Source organism: Pygocentrus nattereri, chromosome 18, assembly GCF_015220715.1.
Source record: "Pygocentrus nattereri isolate fPygNat1 chromosome 18, fPygNat1.pri, whole genome shotgun sequence".
Taxonomy (NCBI): Eukaryota; Metazoa; Chordata; class Actinopteri; order Characiformes; family Serrasalmidae; genus Pygocentrus; species Pygocentrus nattereri.
Genome location: NC_051228.1, coordinates 15,637,657 through 15,662,178, shown reverse-complemented (window position 1 = coordinate 15,662,178; position 24,522 = coordinate 15,637,657). Strand labels below are relative to the sequence as shown.

The 24,522-nt window shown below is 41.0% G+C and overlaps 2 protein-coding genes across 14 annotated transcripts in view; one reads left to right on the top strand and one right to left on the bottom strand.

Moving 5' to 3' along the window:
• Positions 1-5,037, top strand: part of LOC108425192 (cAMP-specific 3',5'-cyclic phosphodiesterase 4D-like) — a 264,509-nt gene extending 259,472 nt beyond the window's left edge. For all 13 annotated transcript variants that reach the window (XM_017693666.2, XM_017693667.2, XM_037547235.1 and 10 more), the window contains 2 exons: positions 282-464; positions 1,172-5,037. In XM_017693666.2, coding sequence (XP_017549155.1) covers positions 282-464; positions 1,172-1,669 — 681 coding nt within the window. In that variant the 3' untranslated portion in view covers positions 1,670-5,037. The remainder of the gene's footprint in view (positions 1-281; positions 465-1,171) is intronic.
• A 5,038-nt stretch (positions 5,038-10,075) lies between these two features.
• The window catches only part of LOC108425194 (ras-related protein Rab-3C-like), a 34,378-nt gene continuing 19,931 nt past the window's right edge, over positions 10,076-24,522 (bottom strand). Inside the window, exons 3-5 of the mRNA XM_017693674.2 lie at positions 22,439-22,557; positions 16,385-16,509; positions 10,076-12,528 (exon numbers count right to left, since the gene is read on the bottom strand). Coding sequence (XP_017549163.1) covers positions 12,335-12,528; positions 16,385-16,509; positions 22,439-22,557 — 438 coding nt within the window. The 3' untranslated portion in view covers positions 10,076-12,334. The remainder of the gene's footprint in view (positions 12,529-16,384; positions 16,510-22,438; positions 22,558-24,522) is intronic.

Sequence of the window (24,522 nt, the reverse complement as noted above, 5' to 3'; positions counted from 1 at the left end):
GATCACTCAGAATTACATCTTCAAATTAATGCATATGGGCACCGATTTGAATATTTATAGAAATATAGATTCCAAACATTTATGCATAAAAATCAGATATAACAGCTACCGTATATATTTGTGTTCTCCACACAGTTCAGGGACACATGAACAAGGTTCCTATAGTTCAGTCAGGAGTTAGGAAGAATACTCACTGATACTCATGTCTATTTTTGTCTTGCTGCTGTTTGATGCACAATGTGAATTGTGAGCTTAGTGAATGTATGTTTTGTGCATCTCAGGTGCTACAGAACATGGTCCACTGTGCGGACCTCAGTAACCCAACGAAGCCCCTGCAGCTCTATCGCCAGTGGACGGACCGCATCATGGAGGAGTTCTTCAGCCAGGGCGACAGAGAGAGGGAGCGGGGAATGGAGATCAGCCCCATGTGTGACAAGCACAATGCCTCAGTGGAGAAGTCCCAGGTATGCAAACTCACCTCAAATTCATCTCCCTGGGGGGTATTCAGGATATGAAATTAGCCTGATGAATGCTTAATTATGCATTTCGAAAATAAGAAATTACTGCACCTGGTGCTCCAGATTTCCTGAGTTTGGCTTGAATGAAAAATTAAAATGATACTCTTTGTACCAGCAGAATTGTGGATTTGAATGTAATTTAGGCTGTGTTCACATTAGACTGAAGTTGAAATACAATTTTTTGCTTTACTGTGACACTGATGTTTTCTGAGTTATGTGGACATGCAGTAAAAACCAGATCTAAGCCACTTTCATACATGCTCCTAGAATGGACACATATCTGATTCATGGCCATGCGACCTTAGAGAACAGTCAGATTAGAATTCATGTGCCTTTTTTTTTTCACTGCTCATGTGGTGTCATTCGGTGTTAATGTGGCATCAGCGCTGGTGCTGGTAGCAAAACAACCTGCATTTGACCCTTTTCACCATCGTCTCACTCTAACAAACTAGTTGATGCACGTGGTTTATTCATGTGTTATTAATTAGAATTTGCATGCGAGTCATTTCAGGAAAAGGTTCACATTAATGACAGGTTTGAGTCACTGACCTATGCAAATGTGAGGCTTGTAATGTGTGCTAAAGAACTGACAAATTTGTATGTATATTTGTAGTGTCAGTATTTCTCTGAGCTCTGTCTCCTCTGTGCTGTAGGTGGGGTTCATAGACTACATCGTACACCCTCTGTGGGAGACATGGGCAGACCTGGTCCACCCAGACGCCCAGGACATCCTGGACACCTTGGAGGATAACAGGGAGTGGTACCAGAGCACCATCCCTCAGAGCCCGTCCCCTGCCCCGGAGCAGGCTGAGGAGGGTGGGCGACCTGGCGGCGGAGCAGAGAAATTCCAGTTCGAGCTCACACTGGAGGAGGACGGAGAGTCGGACACTGAGAAGGACAGCGGCAGTCAAGCCGAGGAGGAGGACGAGGAGGAGGAGGAAGAGGACAACAGCTGCAGTGACACTAAAACCCTCTGCACGCAGGACTCCGAGTCCACAGAGATACCGCTGGACGAGCAGCCCGAGGGAGAGGAGGGGGAGGAGGATGAGCGCGCCGGAGAGGAAGCTTCAACCGAACCCAGCATGGCTGAGGAGGAAGAAGAAGAGGAGGAGGAGGAGGAGGAGGAAGAAGAGCAGCCTGCCGGAACGTAGCAGTGATGCTAAGCACGTCTTGGTGCATATTAATAACAGACAGCAAAGTTTTAGTTCCAAAGCGCACCTTGCACTCCTCAAACCTTGGCCACTCCCCTCTCCTTTTGCGGAGATGGGTAGACACACAGACTCTGATAGATTGTCCTTATTTTGCACTCAGGAATAACATTTAGTCCTTTTTCCCCTTCTTCACTCCTTTTTCCCCCCAAAGGTCCTTGGCCCCCTTAGCTCTGTGAGCCCCCTGCGCATGGTTGAACACTGCTGGAGCTAAAACCACTGTGCTTTCGTCCCCATTACCTCCTCCTCTGCATCGACAGCAAGAGTTCCGGTGAAGTTTAGGCCAGATGGTTTGAAGCAAATGAGCTTAACAAGACTGCATCAGCCCTGGCCATCAGGGGGTAATGGGAAATTCATTGGAATGCATTCTTTGGCTTTCAAAGAGACCCTTTTTTCTACATTTTAAGTCTTCCTGAAAACCTGACTGAAAAAAACACGCAGCTTAGTGCTGTCATGGCCTCTAATTCTTTTTGTATGGCATATAAAATGGAGATTTTTACATAGATGTTACTTTTCTTACAGAAACACCAACAGCAAAGAAATCTTTCAAGAAATCTTCTTGCAAAGAGTAACTTGCAAGTATGCTTTCATGATGGTCATTCAATAATTTTTTTTGTGTGTGTTTGCGACTCTGGCTAGTTCACAATGTCGTTCAACACTGCTGTGTCCTTTTTGTTTATTGCACAAGTACTCTTCAGTTTTGTTGATGTTACTGTTGTCTTTCTGTTGAGATACTGTTTTTTTAAAACACTTACCTCCAGTGAGCCTCTTAATACAGCACGAATACAGTTTCAGCTACAGAATGCCTCACAACGACGCTACCGTTTCTGTATGTTCAGTGAATGGCAGTCGCTTAAGTAGCATTATTTATGCATGGCCTCATTGCTTTGATTGCTTGTAGATTATTTGAAGAAGTTGGCAAACATTTTAACCGCTGTTTTTTTAGAACCCAATCTCTGTCTGCAGCACCTGTGGCATGTAGTTTATTTTCCATGAACTTTATTTAAAACAGATCAGAAAATCTGTTGACTAATGGAAGAAGCCAGTGTGCAGGTGCTTCGGCATCTTCCCATTGGCTTCTGTTATAATTGTGTTTTTGTTAGAAGTCAAGGACTTTTACTAAGAACAGGGAAGTGTATAGGCACCATTGTCTTTAGTAACTGCGAGCTACAAAAGCTGCAGATGGAGATCAGGTTGTAAAACACTGTATCCCTGTAACGCATCTTCATCCTATAAAACGTTTCTCACATGCTACCAGGCAAGGCCTTTCTCAGATCAGTTTCCACTCGCTCACACAAACACTTTCTACTGTATGGTCAAAATGTCGACATCCTGTTGTCAACAGAGTTTATCTGATACACTTTACAGTACACTTTGAAGTAGATTTGCATGTTTCAGGTTACTTTACACTTCAGAATTTGGATGCTTTAAGCCTTCTGAGTGAGCAGTGCTTCTTCTCGCATGCCTTTTGTTCTTTTCTCTTCAGTGGATCTCGTACATTTGAACATACATACTTCAGTAATACTCTCCACTGTTTTGTTCACATATACTAACTAGATTGAATTGAATAATATTTCAGATCATAAGTTACGTGCCCCAGATATTCCACAATGGAGCATGTTGTGCAACATCTTTATAGGGGCAGTTATGTAAACTGCTTAAACGAATATGATTTCAATGCAGCGTTTGCGGTATGTCGAGAGACCGTTCGTTTGGTCAGGTAGGCTTTCTTAGGGCTAGACATAGACAAACATCCAGCTACCGATGTCGCTTTTCATGCCAAAACCACACTCCCTCACTGGACTTGCACTATAGGACTTGCAGCACTTAGCCAAGTGGCTTTTCGTTTTGGATTATTTATACATGTATTTGGTTTTATTTATTGGTTTGTACATTTTATGTTGCTGTACATATTAAGCGTTACTGTAGAACACAAACTGTAGCATAGGCGGCATGTTACTTGCAAGTTACTGTTTTTTTTAAGATAAATATGTACATAGAACAAACATTTTTAAAAGCATAGGAAAAACTGCTTCACAGAAACTTGAATCTGGCTTTTAAAGTAGTGATGATTTTGTTAGACCTTTTTATTATTATGACTATTATTAATATTATTATTATTTAAGTTGTGCCATGTATTTTTTTTTTCTTCTTCTTCTTTTTTCCTCACCAAATGACCTTACCTGTTCTGCTGTTCTGGATTTTGTTTGTCTCTGTTTACAGACATGTATTTATTATGATGTATATATTGTAACGTTTGATGTAAATGATAACCAGTTCTTACTCTATCATCCCTAATGGCGATGGTGTTGCTGTATTTGGTAAACTCTTGTTGAGAGAATGTTTATTATGGATATTATACAATGTAAAAAAAAAGGATATTCTGTAAAAAAACGAAAAAAATGGAAAAACAGTCACCTTTGAGCTTGTTTATGGAGAACCAGAGGAAAGCCAAACAATATGAAAAGACGCCACTGGTGTTTGGCCCCAGGGCTGTGCCTTAACTTAAATCAGTGTCTTTTTATTTGTTCGTCCGTCCGTCCATGTCCCTTCTCCCTCTTTCTGTATTAGACAGTAGTTGCGTACACTGGGAAAGTTCGACCCATTTTGCTGCCTGATTATCAGGACATAATAAGTGCTACATTGTGAAGCTAATGCTTAGAACATATTTGATTATGCTGCTACTGCAGTTTCTGAATGAGAGCAGACTGTCGGCTGCATGGGTTCGATTGCCACACGCAGTGCAGCTGAATGCAATAGTCCTACACGTCAAGTCCACGCAGGAGAACAGTTGGCCTATAGGTGCTTGCTGGCTGAATATATCAACTAACTTCTTATGTTCATGCTGTTCCAGAATTTGTTCAGGTACCGTCTGCTACCTTTGTCTCATCCAGCCTTGTAGATGTGCTTGTGCACTAAACAAAAAATATATATACTTAGAGTTTGTATGTTAAGAGAGCCTATTTTCTGACACGCATACTGTAGATTTTAGCAGCCCTGGACCAAAGCCAATGGTGGCTATAATTATTATTATTATTATTATTATTATTATTATTATTATTAATACTACTTGTATTTTTTTCAGTGTCATTAAAGGGATACATAAACAGATACTTCAAGATTTGATTCATTAGGTTACATCTTTCAATGACAAACTTTTTACAGTTCTTTCACTGGATACCTTGTCTCTTACAGTCTTTTGACGGTACTGTAGATCCTGCTCCAATCAGTTTAAACGCTATAAAATTTCAAGACAGAAAGAAAAAGAAATTTATATGCAACAGATAAAATAAAAGCATGAGTTGATTCTGCTTTTGTGTCACACATGTGCTTTTGTAGAAATAATGCTGAGCCATAGCCCTTTTAGACCCTTGTGGTCTTCTAAAGGTAAGTCTTAATGGATCCTCATCCAATGATGTTAAATACTGAGCCTCATCCAGTGGGAAGCTGCATCAGTCTCACACTGCCATCTTGTGGTAGCTGGGCAGTCAAGTCACCAACAGAGAAGATTCATTTATACAGTAGAAAATGTAACAATACCTAGAATAATTCATTCTTAAATATGTAAAACAATTTATTATGTAAATACATGAAAATGGTAAGATGGTAACATATTTTATGTTTCATTAATATGATCCAAAATCATGATGAAGTCTTTTAAGCTCTTTTAGCTCTACTGGATTTGCACTAGCAACAACATGAAACATACAATTTAAAACAAACTGTCCCCAGGTTATGGTAAGCCTGCCAGTAACATGACCGTAGAAATGGTGGTCAGTACTAGGGCGGTATTAAAAGCAAAATAAAGATGGCCATAAATATGTTACTTATTCATTCAACATGAAGCAGTTACCATAGAGCTCTGCCTACGTTAAAAAGGAACTCCACTGATTTCTGAAAACATCTGTCAATCACTGTGGTTTGATGCAAAAACATCCACTGTAGACAAACTCACTAACATACTTTAACATTACAGGCACTAACTTACAATGGAAAAACATCAAAAAGACAAACATGCTAACTTGGATTTCTTCACAGTGGTGGTCATAGGAACCAGGGGTGTTGATGTGTAGAACACAAAGTACAGCTATTGTACTCGTCAGTGAACCTTCACATCTTCAGTTTTTAATGTGTAATGTTGACAGTATGGGGTAAATCTTTTTTGGACTGACCCTGCATTTTCCACACTGCCTCTCCACTAACGGATTTCTCAAGCATCGGGCAGTGTGCTCATGTAAAAGCTCACTGTTAAGGAGCTTTTAAAGGCTTTAAACTCTTCAGATGTCTGATTCCTGTCACCACTGCTGTGAACAATTCTGACTCGGTAGGTTTCTCTAGCCTGGCGCATTTCACACCAAAAAACTGAATGTGTACTTCTTAACCCTTAATGCTGAAATTCTGGAAAAGTGATGTAATTCCCCTTTTGATCAAAAGGAAATTCAGAGAAAGCCAATGCTGCCATCTGGTGGCCACAATTTTGACCACCCAAACTCAGTATGTTGAGGTCCGTTATATGAATGCCTTCACAGCAGGTTTAGATTTCTTTGTGTGTTCTAACAGTTACACGATGCTAAGCGAATGTATAATCCAGTGTGATTAATGGGCTACGCGTTTTAAGGTTGCATTTGCTATAGATTACAGATTCAGCTCTTTACGTGTAAAAAAGGAAAAAGGGGAAAAAAGCTTGTTCAGCCGTAAAATATATGCTTCGTCATGCTGGTGATACTATGAAACAGCCAGCAGGGGTCAGGATTCTCCCACGTCCTCAATTGCAGGACACGTACAAGGAAGCAAAAGAAAGAACAAAATGAATTGAAGAATAAAAAATAAACACACACATTGACCAGATGGTCCAAAGGCTGGAGTGGTAGTAATTAATGCTACTAATTAAGGCTTCAGTATCAATACAGTTGTTATGTTTATTGGTATTTTCAATAGCAATTATAACACCTTTGTCATACATTCGTCACACACAAACAGAACAACCAGTTCGACAGTAACTCCTACATACAGTACAACAAAATATAAAGAACCGCTGTGCAATGACGTCTTAACTCTATCGTGTGGATTATGCCCATAGTTTAGGGGTGGGATCAATGTGGACCATACAACACAACTCAACTGACGATATTCATGTATAGAACCTACTTCTGGGTTGTTTCATAGCGAAAAACTACTTATTTGTTTCGTATTTTATGGTTTGCTTACCAAAGTGATGGCATTGTAGGTTACATATAAATGTAATAGACTGCATGGCTATTAATACAAAAAAGTCCAACTCCTAATTTCTCTAAATACGACACTGTGCAGCAATGAAGCTAAAGTTTCATTAGAACTGCTGAGGTTGGATCATTCTAGTGGAGGGTTCATGTGGCTAATGAATGAATGTCAAGGAAGGTCCAGTGGTCTACAGTCTTATAACAGAGGAATCTCAGTACAGTGATACACTTTACATGCACCAGCTCTCTAATAGACACACGCGCACACACACCAAACCTGGAGAGAATTTACAGGCAGCTTGTTTTTAATCTCATTCAAACACACACAGTTACACAAACAGCACTGGAAAGTCAGAGACCACACTATTCTATTTCATTTCCTGTTTAACAGCCATTAAGTACAATGTGCTAATTTACAGTAGATAGACTGAAAAGAGTGAATATGAAATAATCTACTTGCATAAGGAAAACTGTATATCTGGGGCATACATGTGTTGTAAAAGGACAGATGGTGAGAAGCGGAGAAGATCTGAAGAACAAAAAGTAAGAAAGAAGTTCTTAGATCAGGAAAGGGTGTTTTAGCCTCAGGGACCACAGCATAACTGCTGTATCATTTAAGGTGGAACGGGAAAATTTAAACAAGAAACTGGTGAACAAGAGTTTCACTGAGAGATGAAAGGGATGAAAAGGGATGAGGAGGCTGTTCTGTTTCTGCTTGACAGGTGGGCAATGTTATTTTTGCTACAGAACCAGTAGGTCAGCATTGTTTTATTTGCTAATGTTGTGACAGTTAAACCCAACTGGTTAGCTTTGCAGCAGCAACTGTAGTGAGTCTGTTAACCCACATCCCAGCAAACGTTAGTTACAGTACTTGCTATGTGGTTGTTTGCTCTAATGTTATGTCAGTGTATCTGTCCGTACAACGTTTGTGAAGGGTTGCACTGAAGGCAGCCAAAAAAATGACACTGGCTGTTTCAACTGGAAATGAAATATACGGCTGGTCTCTGACTTTTACGCAGTACTGTACATACTTGCCACACAACATTTAAGTCTTATTTGTAGCACAAAAAATGAACACATGATCAACACAACAGGAGGATTTTTAAACATTGGAATGGAATGTGCAAAACCAGCATTGCCCATTTATAGGATAAACATCTACTAATACACACTCAGTAGTAAACTTACTACTGACACACCAACTTCTCATTCATTTACAGCACAATCTGTTTCTCACACACCCACACACACAGTTCATACAGCCTTAATATACATCTACAGTATATACAAGAGACAGGATTTCAAAATATTGCACTTATTGGCCCATTGCAGCCCACATACTGTAGGATGCAGAAATAAAATAACTATATAGATACAGTTCTCTAAATATAATGTCTCACAATTTCATGCAAGTGTAATGCTAAATGTAGTTGCTGCAGAAAACTTTCATTTTTCACCCATTTCCTACACTGATTACACATCAGTGATGCGTAAGGATCATTTGGCATTACTAACACTGGCCTACTTGCCTCCGACACAATAAATATGACTGCATTTATTTTTGCTTATGTCAAAATAACTATCTACCATTTTAGAGCTTTTTTCACATAATACACTCACAATACCACAGAACATGTGATCAAAATCACATTCAACACATTTTTCTTTTAAGGGCTACATTTTATCATTAGAATTTAATTCTATGAGGGGAATCAGTCCATCGGTGCTCCAGACAAGCGTGCATGTTCTTTCTTAACAACTGGTTGGACAAGCTTTACACAATGTCAAAAATCTCATTTTGGTCTAAAGAAAAATTGTACACACTTAAAAAGATGCTCTTCAATGGTTCTTTAGTAAACAAAATGGTTATTTACAGAACCATGAACACTCAAAGAACCCTTTGCATTTCCTCATTAAAGGGCTCTTCATATGATGAAGAATGTGTTGTATATGGTTCCATCTGGCACCAAGAAGGGTTCTTCTACTGTTACAAGCTTGACAACGTAAAACAGCAGAACCTGTTTTGGTGCTAAATAGAATTGTTTTCTTTACTAAAGAATCCTAGAAGAACATCTTTGTAGCATACAACTTCAAAAAACATGAAAATATACTTTTTGTCAAAAGGACAACTACAAGGTTTGTTTAGGGTCTCTATACAGTGGGGCAAAAAAGTGTTTAGTCAGCCACTGATTGTGCAAGTTCTCCTACTTAGAAAGATGAGACAGGTTTGTCATTTTGATCATAGGTACACTTCAACTATGAGAGACAAAATGAGAAAAAAAATCCAGGAAATCACATTGTAGGATTTTTAAAGAATTTATTTGTAAATTATGGTGGAAACTACGCCGAGAGGGACTCAAATCCTGCAGTGCCAGGCATGTCCCCCTGCTTAAGCCAGTACATGTTCAGGGTCATCTGAAGTTTGCCAGAGAGCATATGGATGATCCAGAAGAGGATTGGGAGAATATCATGTGGTCAGATGAAAACAAAATAGAACTTTTTGGTAAAAACTCAACTTGTCGTGTTTGGAGGAAGAAGAATGCTGAGTTGCATCCCAAGAACACCAAACCTACTGTGAAGCATGGAGGTGGAAACATCAGGCTTTCGGGCTGTTTTTCTGCAAAGGGGACAGGATGACTGATCCGTGTTAAGGGAAGAATGAACGGGGCCATGAATCCTGAGATTTTAAGCCAAAACCTCCTTCCATCAGCGAGAGCATTGAAGATGGAACGTGGGTCTTCCAGCATGATCATGATCCCAAACACACCACTTGGGCAACGAAGGAGTGGCTCCGTAAAAAGCATTTCAAGGTCCTGGAACGACCTAGCCAGTCTCCAGACCTCAACCCCATAGAAAATTTGTGGAGGGAGTTGAAAGTCCGTGTTGCCCAGCGACAGCCCCAAAACATCACTGCTCTAGAGGAGATCTGCAGGAGGAATGGGCCAAAATACCAGCTACAGTGTGCAAACCTGGTGAAGACTTACAGGAAACGTTTGACCTCTGTCATTGCCAACAAAGGTTATGTTACAAAGTATTGAGTTGAACTTTTGTTATTGACCAAATACTTATTTTCCACCATAATTTAAAAATAAATTCTTTAAAAATCCTACAACGTGATTTCCTGGATTTTTTTTCTCATAGTTGAAGTGTACCCATGACGAAAATTACAGACCTCTCATCTTTCTAAGTAGGAGAACCAATCAGTGGCTGACTAAATACTTTTTGCCCCACTGTAACAATGTGCAGTCATGTTTTGTAGTAGTACAGCAGTAAATCACGTTTTGATTTACAGTGAATGGGATTGATTTTGTGAGAAAAAATGCCATGTTAAAAACATTAATGCGTCTGTTACTAGCTTCAAATATCTGTATTTAATCTAGAACAACCAAAAACATTGCTGTAATTCACTGTTAGCTTAGTGCTAACATGCTACCAAAATCATATAAGGGCACTAGAAGTCATTAGTATTGTTAATGGGGTGGGCTTGCTTCTCGTTTTGACATTTATGGCATTAACTGAAGGTCTGGCTCTAACAGTTTTGCCACTGAAAACAGTGACACTTTTACAAAAAAATGATTTCATGCTTCAAAAACTTCATAGCTTGTAATTTGCAGAACAATTCAATGGACACGTAGCTACTAAGTTTCCAGTTTAAGATGCTAATCTACTGCACTGCTCTTGTAGCTCACTAAAGCTACACAGGTTGGAAACAATTTAATTTGCCACAATGCTAACGCCAGCCTGATTACACGACAAGAAAAACTACATCTGCTCTATTCTATCATGGCCACCTGCCACATGATACAAAATACAACACATCTTTTGCCTTCTAAATTCAGACATTTGTGCAAAAACTGAGTTGTCTGCTACAAAAGAGGATTTTTTCTTTCCCAACATTTTGTAAAGCTTGTCCAACCTCTCAACAGTGGCCTCAAAAGAATGCATTTACAGAGGGAGCATGGATGACAATTGCAGTATCACGGCTGGCAATCACAGAAAACAGTGAACCGAATGGGGACAGAGAGCTCTGCTTGCAGACAGGTGCCTGGCAGTGGTGATTCACAATAGGAAGCATAAACAAGCTTGTTATTTATAATCCAAGAAGTCATAACAGGTTTTCCCATTTAAATATTGATGGACTGACTCACGCTGCAGAAATAGCTGCCTGGGACCTTTGCTTGAGTATCGCGGCGTTCTCTCGCCCCAGACAGCTCACTCACTTCACTTTCAGTAAGAAAACAGGAAACATCTAAACACCACAAAAGCCGCTCTTAGGCTAGACTGAGATACCAATTGAGGCGGGAGAAGCTAAAAGGCTCTGCTTTTACCACAAAGTACCTTTTTTGCCAGCAGAAATAAAGAAACCACAGCGATAAACACAAAGAGAAAGGACAGGGAGCACTGCGGCCACGAACATGCACTCATTTCATATAATCAAATATCAAACAAGCCTGACATTTGAAGCTTTTCTTCCAACTCTGAACCCTCTGAGAAGGTTTACATTAAATACATAGATAAATAAATAAGTTTAATCACATAAAAATCTTTGAAGATTTCTCTGAAAAACTACTAATAATAGAAACATTTGTTAATATAGTGTGTGTCCCTGTATGGCTCACTCAACATCTCCGATTCTAAACTGCTGAGGTATATACAATTATATATTTCAGGTATTTCTAAATTACTTGAGGTGTACGCACACCACCAACCTCCACACAGATAGATCAGTGTGCTGAAACGCTAACAAAATAAGCAGTTGGAACTGTAAAAAAACAAAACAAACAAAAAAAAAAACCCCACATTCTGATTTAAGAGGAAATGAATTGCTCCTGCTTTGAAAGAGCTACATCTTTTCTTGAACAGGCCTAAGACAAGCAAACTGACCATATGCTCAAATGAACTCTAAATATCTGATACATGCACGCTGGAACAATTTGAACCATTCGTGTTACAGTGCAAGACCACAGTGACTTAGATCCACTCTAAAGAGAAGAAAAAAAATGAACGTTAAACTAAAAAGAACCAGGCACTGCACATCAGAGAGTCAGATATGGGTGTGGTACAGCGGTGCCAGAGCAGTTCATATGCTGTAAAAAGAGTCTAACACTGGCCATCTAGAGCATCACTTTTTCATATGTACAGAGCTTACAAAACAAAAGCTTTTTGGCTTTTTTGAAGCCGTTCTGAATCTTTTCTCAAACAAAAAAAGCAAAGCAGTCAGATTCCAACGCAAAACAATATTTGGGCAGGGGCAGAGGATCACATGACTCAGTCTTCCATGGCTAATAAGAACAGGCTTGTTCTGGCACCGGTCACCCACAAGGTTAAAGGTTAAATGCCTAAGTAACAGACACGCACGCGCTGGACTATGACGCACTAGGCAGAACACTTAACAGGCACAGTTGGGTTGCTGTATGGGCGGTGGGTTGTCTGTTAGTCTGGCGTTGCCCTGGGTTCCTGTGGTAACAGCAGGGTCAGTCTCTAAACTCTCAGACATCTTGTCACAGATAATATCGACCAGACGCTCGAAGGTTTGCTTCACGTTGATGTTGTCCTTTGCACTGGTCTCAAAGAATTCAAAACCTTCAAGACACAAAAACAAAAAAAGGTACAGTTTGATGCGTCAATGGCCAAAAGAAAACCAAAACTTTTACCACATTACAAATGACTGATTTAATTAAACATTAATATGGCAATCTTTATGCAAATATTTGTGCATAAATTCCATTTACTTTAACATACTGGACAAAATTTCAACATAACATATAAAATGTGCCATACCTTTTGCACAAGCAAGATTTTATGGTTTATTCCATTCCCCAATATGTTAAATCCAATTAGCAGTAAAAGTAATTAAATTTAGTAATTAAAAAGTGTGCTCTCTGTAAAGGATGTGTTAATTTATTATCAACAAAACATGTAATTTAAACAGGGACACCCAAAGTTTAGCATAAGACTATATAATATTATATATACACACATTATATATATATTCACACACACACACACACACACACACACACACACACACACACACACACACACGGCACTATATTGCCAAATGTATTCACTCACCCATCCAAATCATTAAATTCAGGTGTTCCAATCACTTGCTATAAAATATTCCTCAGTCAACTGCCAGTGGTATTATAACAAAGTGGAATGACAGCAACTCAGCCACAAAGCGGTAGGCCACATAAAATGACAGAGCAGGGCCAGCGGATGCTGAGGCGCATAGTGCACAGAGGTCACCAACTTTCTGCAGTCAATCACTACAGACCTCCAAACTTCATGTGACCTTCAGATTAGCTCAAGAACAGCGTAGAGAGCTTCATGGAACGGGTTTCCACGGCCGAGCAGCTGCATCCATGCCTTACATCAAGTGCAATGCAAAGCGTTGAATGCAGTGGTGACTCTCTGGAGCAGTGGAGACGTGTTTTCTGGAGTGATGAATCTCCATCTGGCAATCCGATGGATGAGTCTGGGTTTGGTGGTTACCAGGAGAATGGTACTTGTCTGACTGCATTGTGCCAAGTGTAAAGTTTGGTGGAGGGGGCGGGGGGGCCGGGGGGTGTTATGGCGTGGGGTTAGTTTTCAGGAGTTGGACTCGGCCCCTTAGATCCAATGAAAGGAACTCAATGCTTCAGCAGAACGAGATTTTGGACAATTTCTTGCTCCCACCTTTGTGGGAAGTTTGGGGATGGCCCCTTCCTGTTCCAACATGGCTACGCACCAATGCACAAAGCAAGGTCCATAAAGACATGGATGAGAGAGTTTGGTGTGAAAGAACTTGACTGGCCTGCACAAAGTCTTGACCTTAACCCGATAGAACACCTTTGGGATAAATTAGAGCGGAGACTGTGAGCCAGGCCTTATCTTCCTACATCAGTGTCTGACCTCACAAATGTGTTTCTGGAAGAATGTCAAAAATTCCCATAAATACACTCCTAAACCTTCTGTAAAGCCTTCCCAGAAGAGTTGAAGCTGTTATATTTAAGAGGAGCGATCGCAATCTGTTCTCCTGTGACTCACATCTTTCCTAACATCCAAAAGGCTTTTGCACCTGTACATCTCTTCCTCAGAGCTACGGCGCAGTCACAGTGCACAGATTTTTGTATTCGCGCATTCCCAAGCAACAAAAATGAAAGAAAGGCATGGCTTCATGCAAGTTACAGCCCTGATTTAAATGAAAATAAACTGAGGAAGCTGTGAGGCATTGGAGAGTGGGCGAATGCTAGTTTCCGAGGCTTGCTGTTTTTAACAGCTGGCTAATTTGAAGCAGCACTTCGTCAATTGCGCAGCACGGTAAATTGATGTGAGATCAAACAATTTCAGTTTAAACATACCTAGAAGGAAGACTGTCTGGTGTGAGAGAATCACACTGCAGTTAATGCTTTTATACAGCGAGTGTTAGATATATTGCGGTTCACCCCTGAAACTACTGCGATAGAAAAGAGAAATCCAGACGTCGCTAGCTGGTGTCTGATCACTGTGCTAAGCTCTGACAAGGATGTGGTAGGAGTGATGGCAGTAAGGCTGTGTGATCCATCACTGACGTACTGAGCCAGCTGAGGTTTGCTGTTTGTACTAAGCTGACGTTGTTGAGAAATTAAAAAGTTCAGCACTTGTAACCAGATAGCCTAGCACTCATCACCAGACAGTTAAAATAATCTGTTTACTTAAATTATGAATATTACAAAAATAGCAGCCACGCTTTTCCAGGTGGTAAAAACAGCTCACCAGAAACTTTCCTCCACTTCCCCTGTGACAAACACTGTTTGGCAAGTGTTTGTCATATTCTGATCATAAAAGGTAGTTTAAAAAAGCAACTGACCACTCAGGAGCAAAAATCAGCCTTCAAAATTGCAGGAAATAATGATTTGACATTTATCACAAATATATATAGATATCGAACCATATGAAATTTGTTATTGTGATAAGATTTTTGGCCATATCGCCCAGCTCAAATACAGGGGAATTCAAAAACATAAATTATGATGCTTTGAAATCAAATTATACAACCGTGAGGTGCCTAGGAACCAATCACATACCAATTGAAAGAGGGGGTCACACAGAGTGACTGCCACCAGAAGATGGCTCCCTTCAGTCTGTGAGGAGATGGCCGATGCGTTTTGTGTTCTCCACTTCAATAAGAGTGATTCCATCATAACTGTGCAACATGATTTTTGTGGGCAGTGAACCTCCAACAGCTCAGACCATTCATTGTTGTTTTCCACAACACTGGATGATCTCTGAAACCGCCATGAGTACAGTGACACCCGTATGTGTACACACACACACACACACACACACACACACACACACACACACACACACATATACATATATAAAAACATTACGTGACCGAAACTAATTTCAGTCTTATGCACATACTGTACATCTGCAAAAAAACAAAACAAGATGTTAAACTGGCACTAAAAATTGAAAACGGAATGAATTTTGGTCCAAAAATTCACACAGATGCCATAAGTGGACTTCAGGCAAAGAAACAAGACACAAAAAAATATTATAAAATGGGGCCATCAAGGCAGTCATTCAATTATCTGGTTAACCAAGTAAAATGACTGTATTACATTAATACTAGGGATGCACGATATATGCAGAAGACCATATTGCAATTACATGGCTAAATATTACAATTGCCTTGCAGTATTAACAGTCAACGTCTGATGACACAATTAAAGATTAATCAAAGTTATTGATGTTTTCTGGATTACGTGAATGCCTTGATTAAACAATTTCAGATGTTTCAGATGCGTTTCAGGTTTTTGCTTAGAGTGCTCATAGCACACTACATAAAAACTGTACTACTGCAAATGTAAACATCATATTAATAATTAACAAATGACATATTGGGGAGCTTTACCATATAGACAGATAGACTGTGACTTCTAAGAAGACTGTGACTTTCTAAAGAAAGTTTTTATTTTTTATTGTTTTCCCCACACCAATGGCCTGGGGTATGAGAGGTGTGGTTTGCAAGTGATTAGTGTCATCTAATTAGATATGTTTAATTATCACATAGGTTGTGAGCTCAAACAGCACACTCCATATGCTCTAATTTATTCACAGTGAAGGTATGCTACATTAACCAAAGGCATTTTTACTGTGTAACTTGATTTTCTATAGTGTACACTTCAAGGACTGATGCACTCTAATTGTATGTCTCATCATCTTCCTGTCCACGGAAGAAATTTTGTACTGTCACATGCTAAATCAGGAAATACATTGCTACAACTGTATATTGCTTCTGATTTACTAAATTCCAGTGCACTGGGAATAAAGTACGCTCTAGGTCAGAGAGTTACAGCTGATTGGCCCAGAGCATCCCTGATGACTAGTTCCCTCTGTCAGATGGACACAGCTGATTGGTGCCCTGGAGAAAGAAGCACAGCTGCAGCAGAGGGAAAGGACTTACCCAGCTGTTCAGCCAGCAGTCTGCCACTCTCCACAGACACAACCCTCTCCTCCTCCATATCGCACTTATTGCCGGCCAGGATGACTTGCGCATTGTCCCAGGAGTACGTCTTTATCTGGGTCGACCTGGATACGAAAACAACAGTGTCTGCGTGTGAAATTCTATTTGCACTACATTATGCACCAGAACCTAAATAATGATAATGCCAAACCCTGTAAGATTTGCACATAAGGAGACACACTTCATGAAAGACCTTACACTGTTACTGGGCTCAACACACACACACACACACACACACACACACACACAGAGAGAATATAATGCACACAGCTTCCTCGGGTCTTGCTTTAAAAAGGCTGTTCGCTCCAATAATCGGTGCCATAGCAACAGCGGAGCTGGCAGAGAGCAGACAGCTGGTGTGGGTGTGATAGGAGCCCAGCCCCTTCACCACAAAGCATACAGAAAACCCAACCTTTACTCACATACAGCAGGTCAGACTGACACAGGATTTTGTTCAGGATATGACTGATACGATACCGATACCAATTTTAAAGGACAAAAATGTCAGCTGATATTGAATATTGGCAAAAATGAGCGTTCTGGTTGAACAGTGCTTTACAAGCACATTTGGCTGATTTAATTGTCATGTTCAAAGTGTCAGTTTTCTGGCAACAGCAGAGTTGCACTGCATGCATGTCCCCACTGGCAACAGTAAAATCATTTTATTAATTTCAGCACACTGACCCACAGCTACCATGTTTTCTATCACTATATAAATATATAAGAGGTTTCCTTTCCTTTGTTAGATGTGTCATACTACACACAATGTCAAGTGTTTTGGGCTGGAGAGGTGTAAAGTGTTATAAAGTTTGGTGGAGGAGGTATGGTCCTAGGTTTGTAAGAGTTTGGGCTCGGCCCCTTAGTTCCAGTGAAGAATAATCTTAATGCTACATTTTAGACAACCGTATGCTTGCAACCATGTGGCAACATTTTGGGGAGGACTTTTTCCTGTTCCAGCATGAATGTGGTGCTGTGCACAAAACAAGATCCATAAAGACATGCTTTGACAAGTTTTGTGTGGAGGAACGTCAGTGGAGTCCTAACCTAAACGAGATGACTAAATTGCTTAACATTAGCTTATGTATTTAACATTACTCCACTGCTCCTCTTGCTAACAGCTAACAAGATATGTTTCCAAATATTAAACCAATGGGGACAAAGGTGATTTGACATCAATATTTATGTTGAAGTCAAGTATTTCTTGAGCATTTTTGTTGGTCCATTCACCATGATCCAGAATCCAGTTGCAGTATGCTTTACTCCAGCCGACTCTTTGCATTGTGCAGTGATCTTAGTCTTCGTTCTTGTGATGATATTGCTTCCAGACGGCGACAATAAATCTACAACTTTGTAGATGTTGCCATTATCAAATCTGCCCCCTAGATCTTTTCAGCCTCTCTAATGTTCAATGCAAAGTCCTTGGTAAAATTATTGCAAATCAAAAACTGACATATTTTACCTTAAAAAAAAAAAATCTATCTAAAAATAAATGACAATACTTAAAATAACAAAAATAACTATGAAACATAAATATGTTTTTTTTTTGGGTGGCCTTCTATTGTGGTATTCGTTTGGAAGACCATCCTTAAAAACAATATTTACTTTTTAAAACCTGTAAAATACTGTTCTGGCCAGCCTTAAGGCTCCTCTTCTGATTCTAGATAGCTGGGACCAACCTGGGGAAAAGCTAGGACACTTTCAAACCTAAGCCTCTCTGAGTCAGTGGGAGGGAGAACTTTGGAGAGAGAACTTTGATTGGTGAGTAAGAGTCTGAAAAGGAGTCCTTATAGGCTCTATTTTCAGTTTGTTTTTTCCACCTAATGTTTAAATACGTGTGTTTGGCTTCCATGTGCATGCATTAGGCCCTAGGTGTTACGGGACAGCGGGGAGGTGGACCCAAGTGCAGAAATGAAAACCAGTGAGAAACATGTCAACATTGTTAACAAAATGAAATGTGAGTTTGGAATGATGCAGTTGAGGTGACCCAGAGCAAGGCTCCAACCACCGATGTACTGATCATGGAGTTACCACACAGGTGACAATGGGTAACGGCAAATAAAATCGCTGAAAGCAGTGTGCTCAAACAAAGGCTGAACTAAGAAGGTGAAATAAAAGAATAAAAGAAAGAAAACAAAATTCACTGCCCCTGTAAGTATGAAGGGAAGGTAGACTTTATGTTTCAGTTGTTTGCTCTTGGTGGAGCAAACACCTTTTTCTACAGCTTGAACCAGTTTGTAGCTTAAGCTTCTTTTTGCATTTTCTGTAGTTTTGGGGCATTTTCTTTTTTTCTTTTCTTGTCTTTTCTTTTCCATTTTTTTTTGCTTTTTGTTCAAATGCCCACGTGGGTTGCGTACCGTACCGGTCACCCTTCTACAAAAGTGTGACAGAGAGCTACCGTTTGCCACAACCTTAAGTAGAGGAGCCCGCAGGTGTGTCGGGTTGGATGTAATCAGCCTGAAGGCTTCTGTGAATCGGAGTTCCCTGAACTTATGGCTCCTTGCCGCCGTCACTCTCTGCTGGCAACTGGTGGTGCAGGCTGAACCCTTACAGTACCCTCCTCCTATGGGCGGCCCCAGAAGTCCCCAGGCCAGCAGCGCGCACCCGTTGGAAACTCCCTAGTTCTGGGTCAAGATATGGCATGCAGGAACCCAAGACCGCTCCTCAGGCCCATAGCCCTCCAAGTCTACCAAATACTGGAGGCCACCCCGCACACCACGGGAGTCTAGGAGGCAACGGACCATGTATGCTGGAGAGCTAGAAACAAGACGCAATGCTGGGGGCTGAGTGCCACAAAGGAACGACCTGAGGCGCAACACATCACCGGTGGAGTGGATCCGCATGAAGGGCAGAAGGCATAGCTGGTAGGCTACTGGTAGGTGCCAGCTTTTTAGACTCCAAATGGAGCGGGAGATCTTTGGTGGAGAGCCAGACCCGCTGGCCTGGCAGAATGGTGGGTGCCAGACGCCTCTTGTGGTCGGCCACCTGCTTTCTGGCCTGGTGGTGGTCAGGAGGGAACCACAGGCCTTCCACCATGCCCTCTGCAGCAGGAACCCCAACCCCTGCTCAGTGAACATGGGCGGAGGAAACCGAAACTGGCATTCAAAGGGTGACATGCCCAGGGACGAATACCTGAGAGTGTTAGAGGCCCAGGGTAGATACTCCACGGAGGTCGAGCACCGCAGAGTCCAGGCAAGGTCTTGGTTGACCCTCTCAGTCTGGCCATAGGAGTCTGGGTGGAAGCTGGAGCAGAGACTCACAGAGGCTCCCATGAGCTGGTAGAAGGCCTTCCAAAAATGGCTAGCGAACTGGGGACCCAGGTCAGACACCAGATCACTAAGCATCCCGTGAATCTTAACCACATGCTGTAACAATAGCTCTGCTGTATCCTTGGCAGATGGAAGCTTGGGCAGTGCCACAAACTTGCATACCTTGGAGAAGCGGTCCACGAGGACCAGGATGACAGTGTTGCCCTTGGAGGGAGGTAGGCCTGTGAAGATCCAGGCAGATGTGAGACCATGGACACGCAGGGATGGGCAGCTGGTGGAAGAAATATAGGGGCCCGTGACCCTGGGTGCCTTGACCTGAAAATGGGGAGGCGTGCCCCCATAGTAGCACCTGTTGCCGCACAGCTGCAGACACATAAAGCTTACCAGGGGGACCCCCTCCAGGATCTGGCTCCTGCCGTAGGGCCTCCCTGATGGCAGTCTCGAGCACCCAAAGGAAGGGGCCAAGATCCAAGAAGCAGGAATAATATGTTCCAGGGAAGGTTCAGGCCCTGGAGGCACCCACTGTCTGGACAGGGTATCTGGCTTGGTGTTCTTAGAGTCTGGCCTATAAGACAGCAGGAAGTCAAAGCAGCTAAAGAACAGTGCCCATCGGGCTTGGCGAGGGTTGAGCCACTTCGCCTGTTGTATATAGGCCAGGTTCTTGTGTTCAGACCACAAAGGGATGTTTAGACCCCTCAAGCCAGTGCCTCCATTCCTCCAAGGCAAACTTCACGGCCAGAAGTTCTGTCTCCGACATTGTAGTTGTGTTCATCTTGGGTAAGACAGTGGGACAACGCAAACGGGTGGAGCTTCTTGGCTGGACCTAGGTGTGGGAGAGTACAGCCCCCATGCCAACAAGGAAATTGATGGCATAATCTGCCACCGATTGAGAGAAGGCCAGGAGGCGGGGCACAGTCTCCCTTCCTCCGATGGGGTTATGAAAGGTCGCCAACATGGCTTTGACGAAACCGTCAGGAGAGTTCTACTCCCACAGTGAGGTGGCCCAAGCCAAAGCCCTACCGGTCAATAAAGAGATCATATAAGCCACGTGAGATCTCTCTGTGGGGAACCTGGAGGGTTGCTGCTCAAACACCAGAGAGCACTGCAACAGAAACCCTCTACAGGTCTCTGGATCCCCAGCATACCTCTCTGGATTGGCTATAAGACCAGATGGGGCTCTGATCAGCAAGGGGGGTGGAGTGGGAGCTAAGGTAGGGGCAGCAGCAGTACTGGGAGGCTGAACCCCCTTGGTCTGTGCCCTGACCAGAAGGGTCAACTGCTGAATTATGTCTTGCAACAGCTGCTCATGCCAGCCAATAATGGTCACACCTTTCTGTTATGGGGTGGTGGGGAGGCAGACCCAAGTGCAGAAATGAAAACCAGTGAGAAAGAGTGTTACACTAGGTAGTTGGGGACTTGCAGAACAGTTGGGGACTTGCAGAACCTTAATATAGGCCAATATTATTTGCCTACTGATATATCATTCGAGCCCTACTTTTCACAGGCACTCTTTCAGCATGAACTGTTTCAGTGAGGTGGGTGACCATCATTTGGCCAAAAGCAGTCAGCAAACTCTACATGTCATTAAACTCGAAGTGCATTTTCTGCCTTTCTGCATATATACAGGTCACAGATTCCTTTGTTTGCCTTCTTACTCTGTCAGCCATAGCTAACTTTCTTTGCCCTTTATATAAGGAAGACCAGTGTAACACATTAGCACTCACACAGAGCAAATACCTACAACTTATTATTATATTAGAACATGATGTTTTATTAATTCCCCAGAAGCTTGATGCTACAGTAGGTCACCTTGCCCCAGTGTCTGAGTCTGGGTGAGCTATTCTGCCTCCCCCTCCATCTCTGTCCACTTCCTCAGTCTATTGTCAGACCTCTCATTAGCCTCTCTGCTGCCTAATTAAATCAACTTCTGCACCCCAAGCTCAGCTAAACACCCCACCGGGTGGATCAATAAACTCTCATCCGCCTCAAAACAGAATGAGGTGTCTGACCAGGACTGACCTGGTCCAACTGGGTGCAGAACCTACTTTCTTGCTGCCTGACTCACAGGTCCTGATCCTTAGGGAAATTCAAGAATCAATTCCATTAAATATTAACAGCCCAACTGTCCTTCAAAAACCTTTACCTCCTGTCTTTTTCCCTTCAATTTGGTTAAATGTCATATCCGTCAGCAATAAAAGGTGTCGCATCACAAATTACAGGCACACACATTCACTCAGCTTCCACTCTGCTGATTTTAACTAAATGTTCAATCTTGTATGAGCACTAATTTATTATTTTTATGGATCTGTTACAACATTAATTCATTAAACTGTCCCTTACCTACACAGATTCAGAGCTAATAAGTTATGGCTTTTACATTTTTTTTTTGCCCTACCACAATAGAAGAAAGCACAGCTCATTTTAGTCATTCTTAGCACAGTGTGACTCCTGACATTTGTACTAAAGGAAAGCTTTGCTCTCAGCGGACGATGACTCACTTACCTCCATAAAAAACAGCACCTTTTCACAGGAATGACACTAACATACACACACGCACAGTCTGTTACAGAAAAATATCCCCTACTGTTTAAAAAAAAAAATTACACAGATTCCTCTTTGATTAGTTGGCAGGCACAAGAGCATGGACGTTGGTGGAAGATGTGGTGTTTGGGGAATTTGCACCATCTTCTCCTACACTGTTCTAAGAGTTGATCTGATACACACTCACCAATCCTGAACGGCTCCAAATGACTCCTCGTTGGTGATGTCATACATGAGGATGAAACCCATGGCACCGCGGTAGTAGGCAGTCGTAATGGTCCTGTAACGCTCCTGTCCTGCTGTATCCTGCACACACAAAGTATTTCAAACAAAATATGAAGTTTAGTTAGTTTCTGAGTATGTTTGGTAATAATTATACCTTGATACAACTGACAGCAGTGCTTTGGGTTGTAAAATAAGAATATCAGTCATAACAATACAAATCATATAAACACAATATACCGATACTACCCAACTAGGCATTAAATCCAAATATTGATACAAGTATATATATATATATATATATACACACACACACACACACACACACACACACACACAGTGTTTACATATGTATGTATAATTTTGTATTTATGCTTTGATTTCTTTTGAAGTTGAAATATGGATTTATTAGGAGTTCAATTTTTTAAAAACTTTATTCAAAAAAGGAGGGTTGTGAGTACGAAGAATCTCCTTAAAATGTAAAGACCCTTCATATATTTTAAAGGTCAATATTTTAAAGCAAAAAAGGGCTAAATAGCGTGATATAGTATCAAAACGGTTCTGTGACTTACAATAAACTGTAATAAGACAGTACCATAAACTACATAACAATACAAAAGTTGCACCCTTTTTTAGTGTTATATAGACCATTGTACTGAACGTCCATCCCACAATAATACTATTTGAAAATAATCACACATTCAGACCTTGTATATTTAAAAGGATTAGATGCACAGTTATATTTATACATGCACACATATGCAGTATTGTGCAAAAGTCTACTTAGAAAATCATATATAAATTGATCTGGACAGTAAGTAATTTCTTCAAAAATTCATTAGAATGCACACAAATTAACAATACATTTTGATTTTATGTCTACCATTGTTTTAGTGTAACCATTTCCACATCTCTCCTCAAAGAAGACTAGTATTCAGCTTTTTAATCAGTCACTAAATTAAATCAGGTGTGCTGCTGACAGAATTTTTCAACTAGAAGTTAGAAGTTAGGAACCAAACTTACTGCCAAGACAAATATTTTTAAACAGTTTTCATGTTTGCCTAAGATGTTTGCACAGTAATGCAAAGATGCAGCACCATACTTTAGTACCACTTCAGATCCAGTTATGTTATCCACCTGACAAAAGTAAAAGAGAGGCTGCTTTTGAGTCAAAGTGACTGAGAAGTAAATCAGAGAATGTATTGTCTTCTCTGAAGAAAATTCAACAGGGCTGGGGAGAAAACCAGAAGTCCTTGCAGTGTTCCCATGGAGACTGGGCATAGCAACAGGAAGTACAAATGCAACTGGATAAGAAGAGGCAGGGGGGACAAGGGAGGTGTGGGTGGTTAAATTATTGACCTTGGGATATGGCCAGAACACATACATTAATACAGCATACACTTAGCAATAGCATCAGCAAATGTGTACCACAGAAACAAGTGCAACTGGTTTGAAAAAGAAAAACTTTTTTTTTTAATGTATGAATGGATTGGGGTCTTCTTCCAATTTAAAAAAATTATGGGCAGTAATAAGTAATAATGTAATAATGAGACAGTAATAAGTTCAATATACAAAAGCAACCATTTCTAGGGTATTTTCTGTTGGGAGGTTACTGTTTCGAAACACTAACCCATAAATTTCAACTTGTGAAAACAATAACAACAAGGTATTTAAAAAAAAAGATTTTTGATTTCTTCTAAAGTGAAGCAAAAAACAAAACAAAAAAAAAAAAAAAAAAAAATTTCCACGCTTTCACGTCACTACCAAAACATAAAGAGTTTTAGTCCATAGGTGGAGCCTTATTTTAGCCACACAGCTGCATTTTAGAACAGGAAGTAGAACTGTATCCCTGTCCCTCATGACCACATGGTAAGCAGTTAGATCCCATTGTTTTGAAGTAAATGTGTCCCAGAGTCTGAAAATCAGTTTGTGGCATTAAGAAAGTTTTTGTCGTTTAATGAAATGTATTACAAATTGATGTGTTACAACTTTCCTAAGCTGTGCTTCAGTCATGTAGTATCAGCCACATAAATGGATTTCTGAGAATAA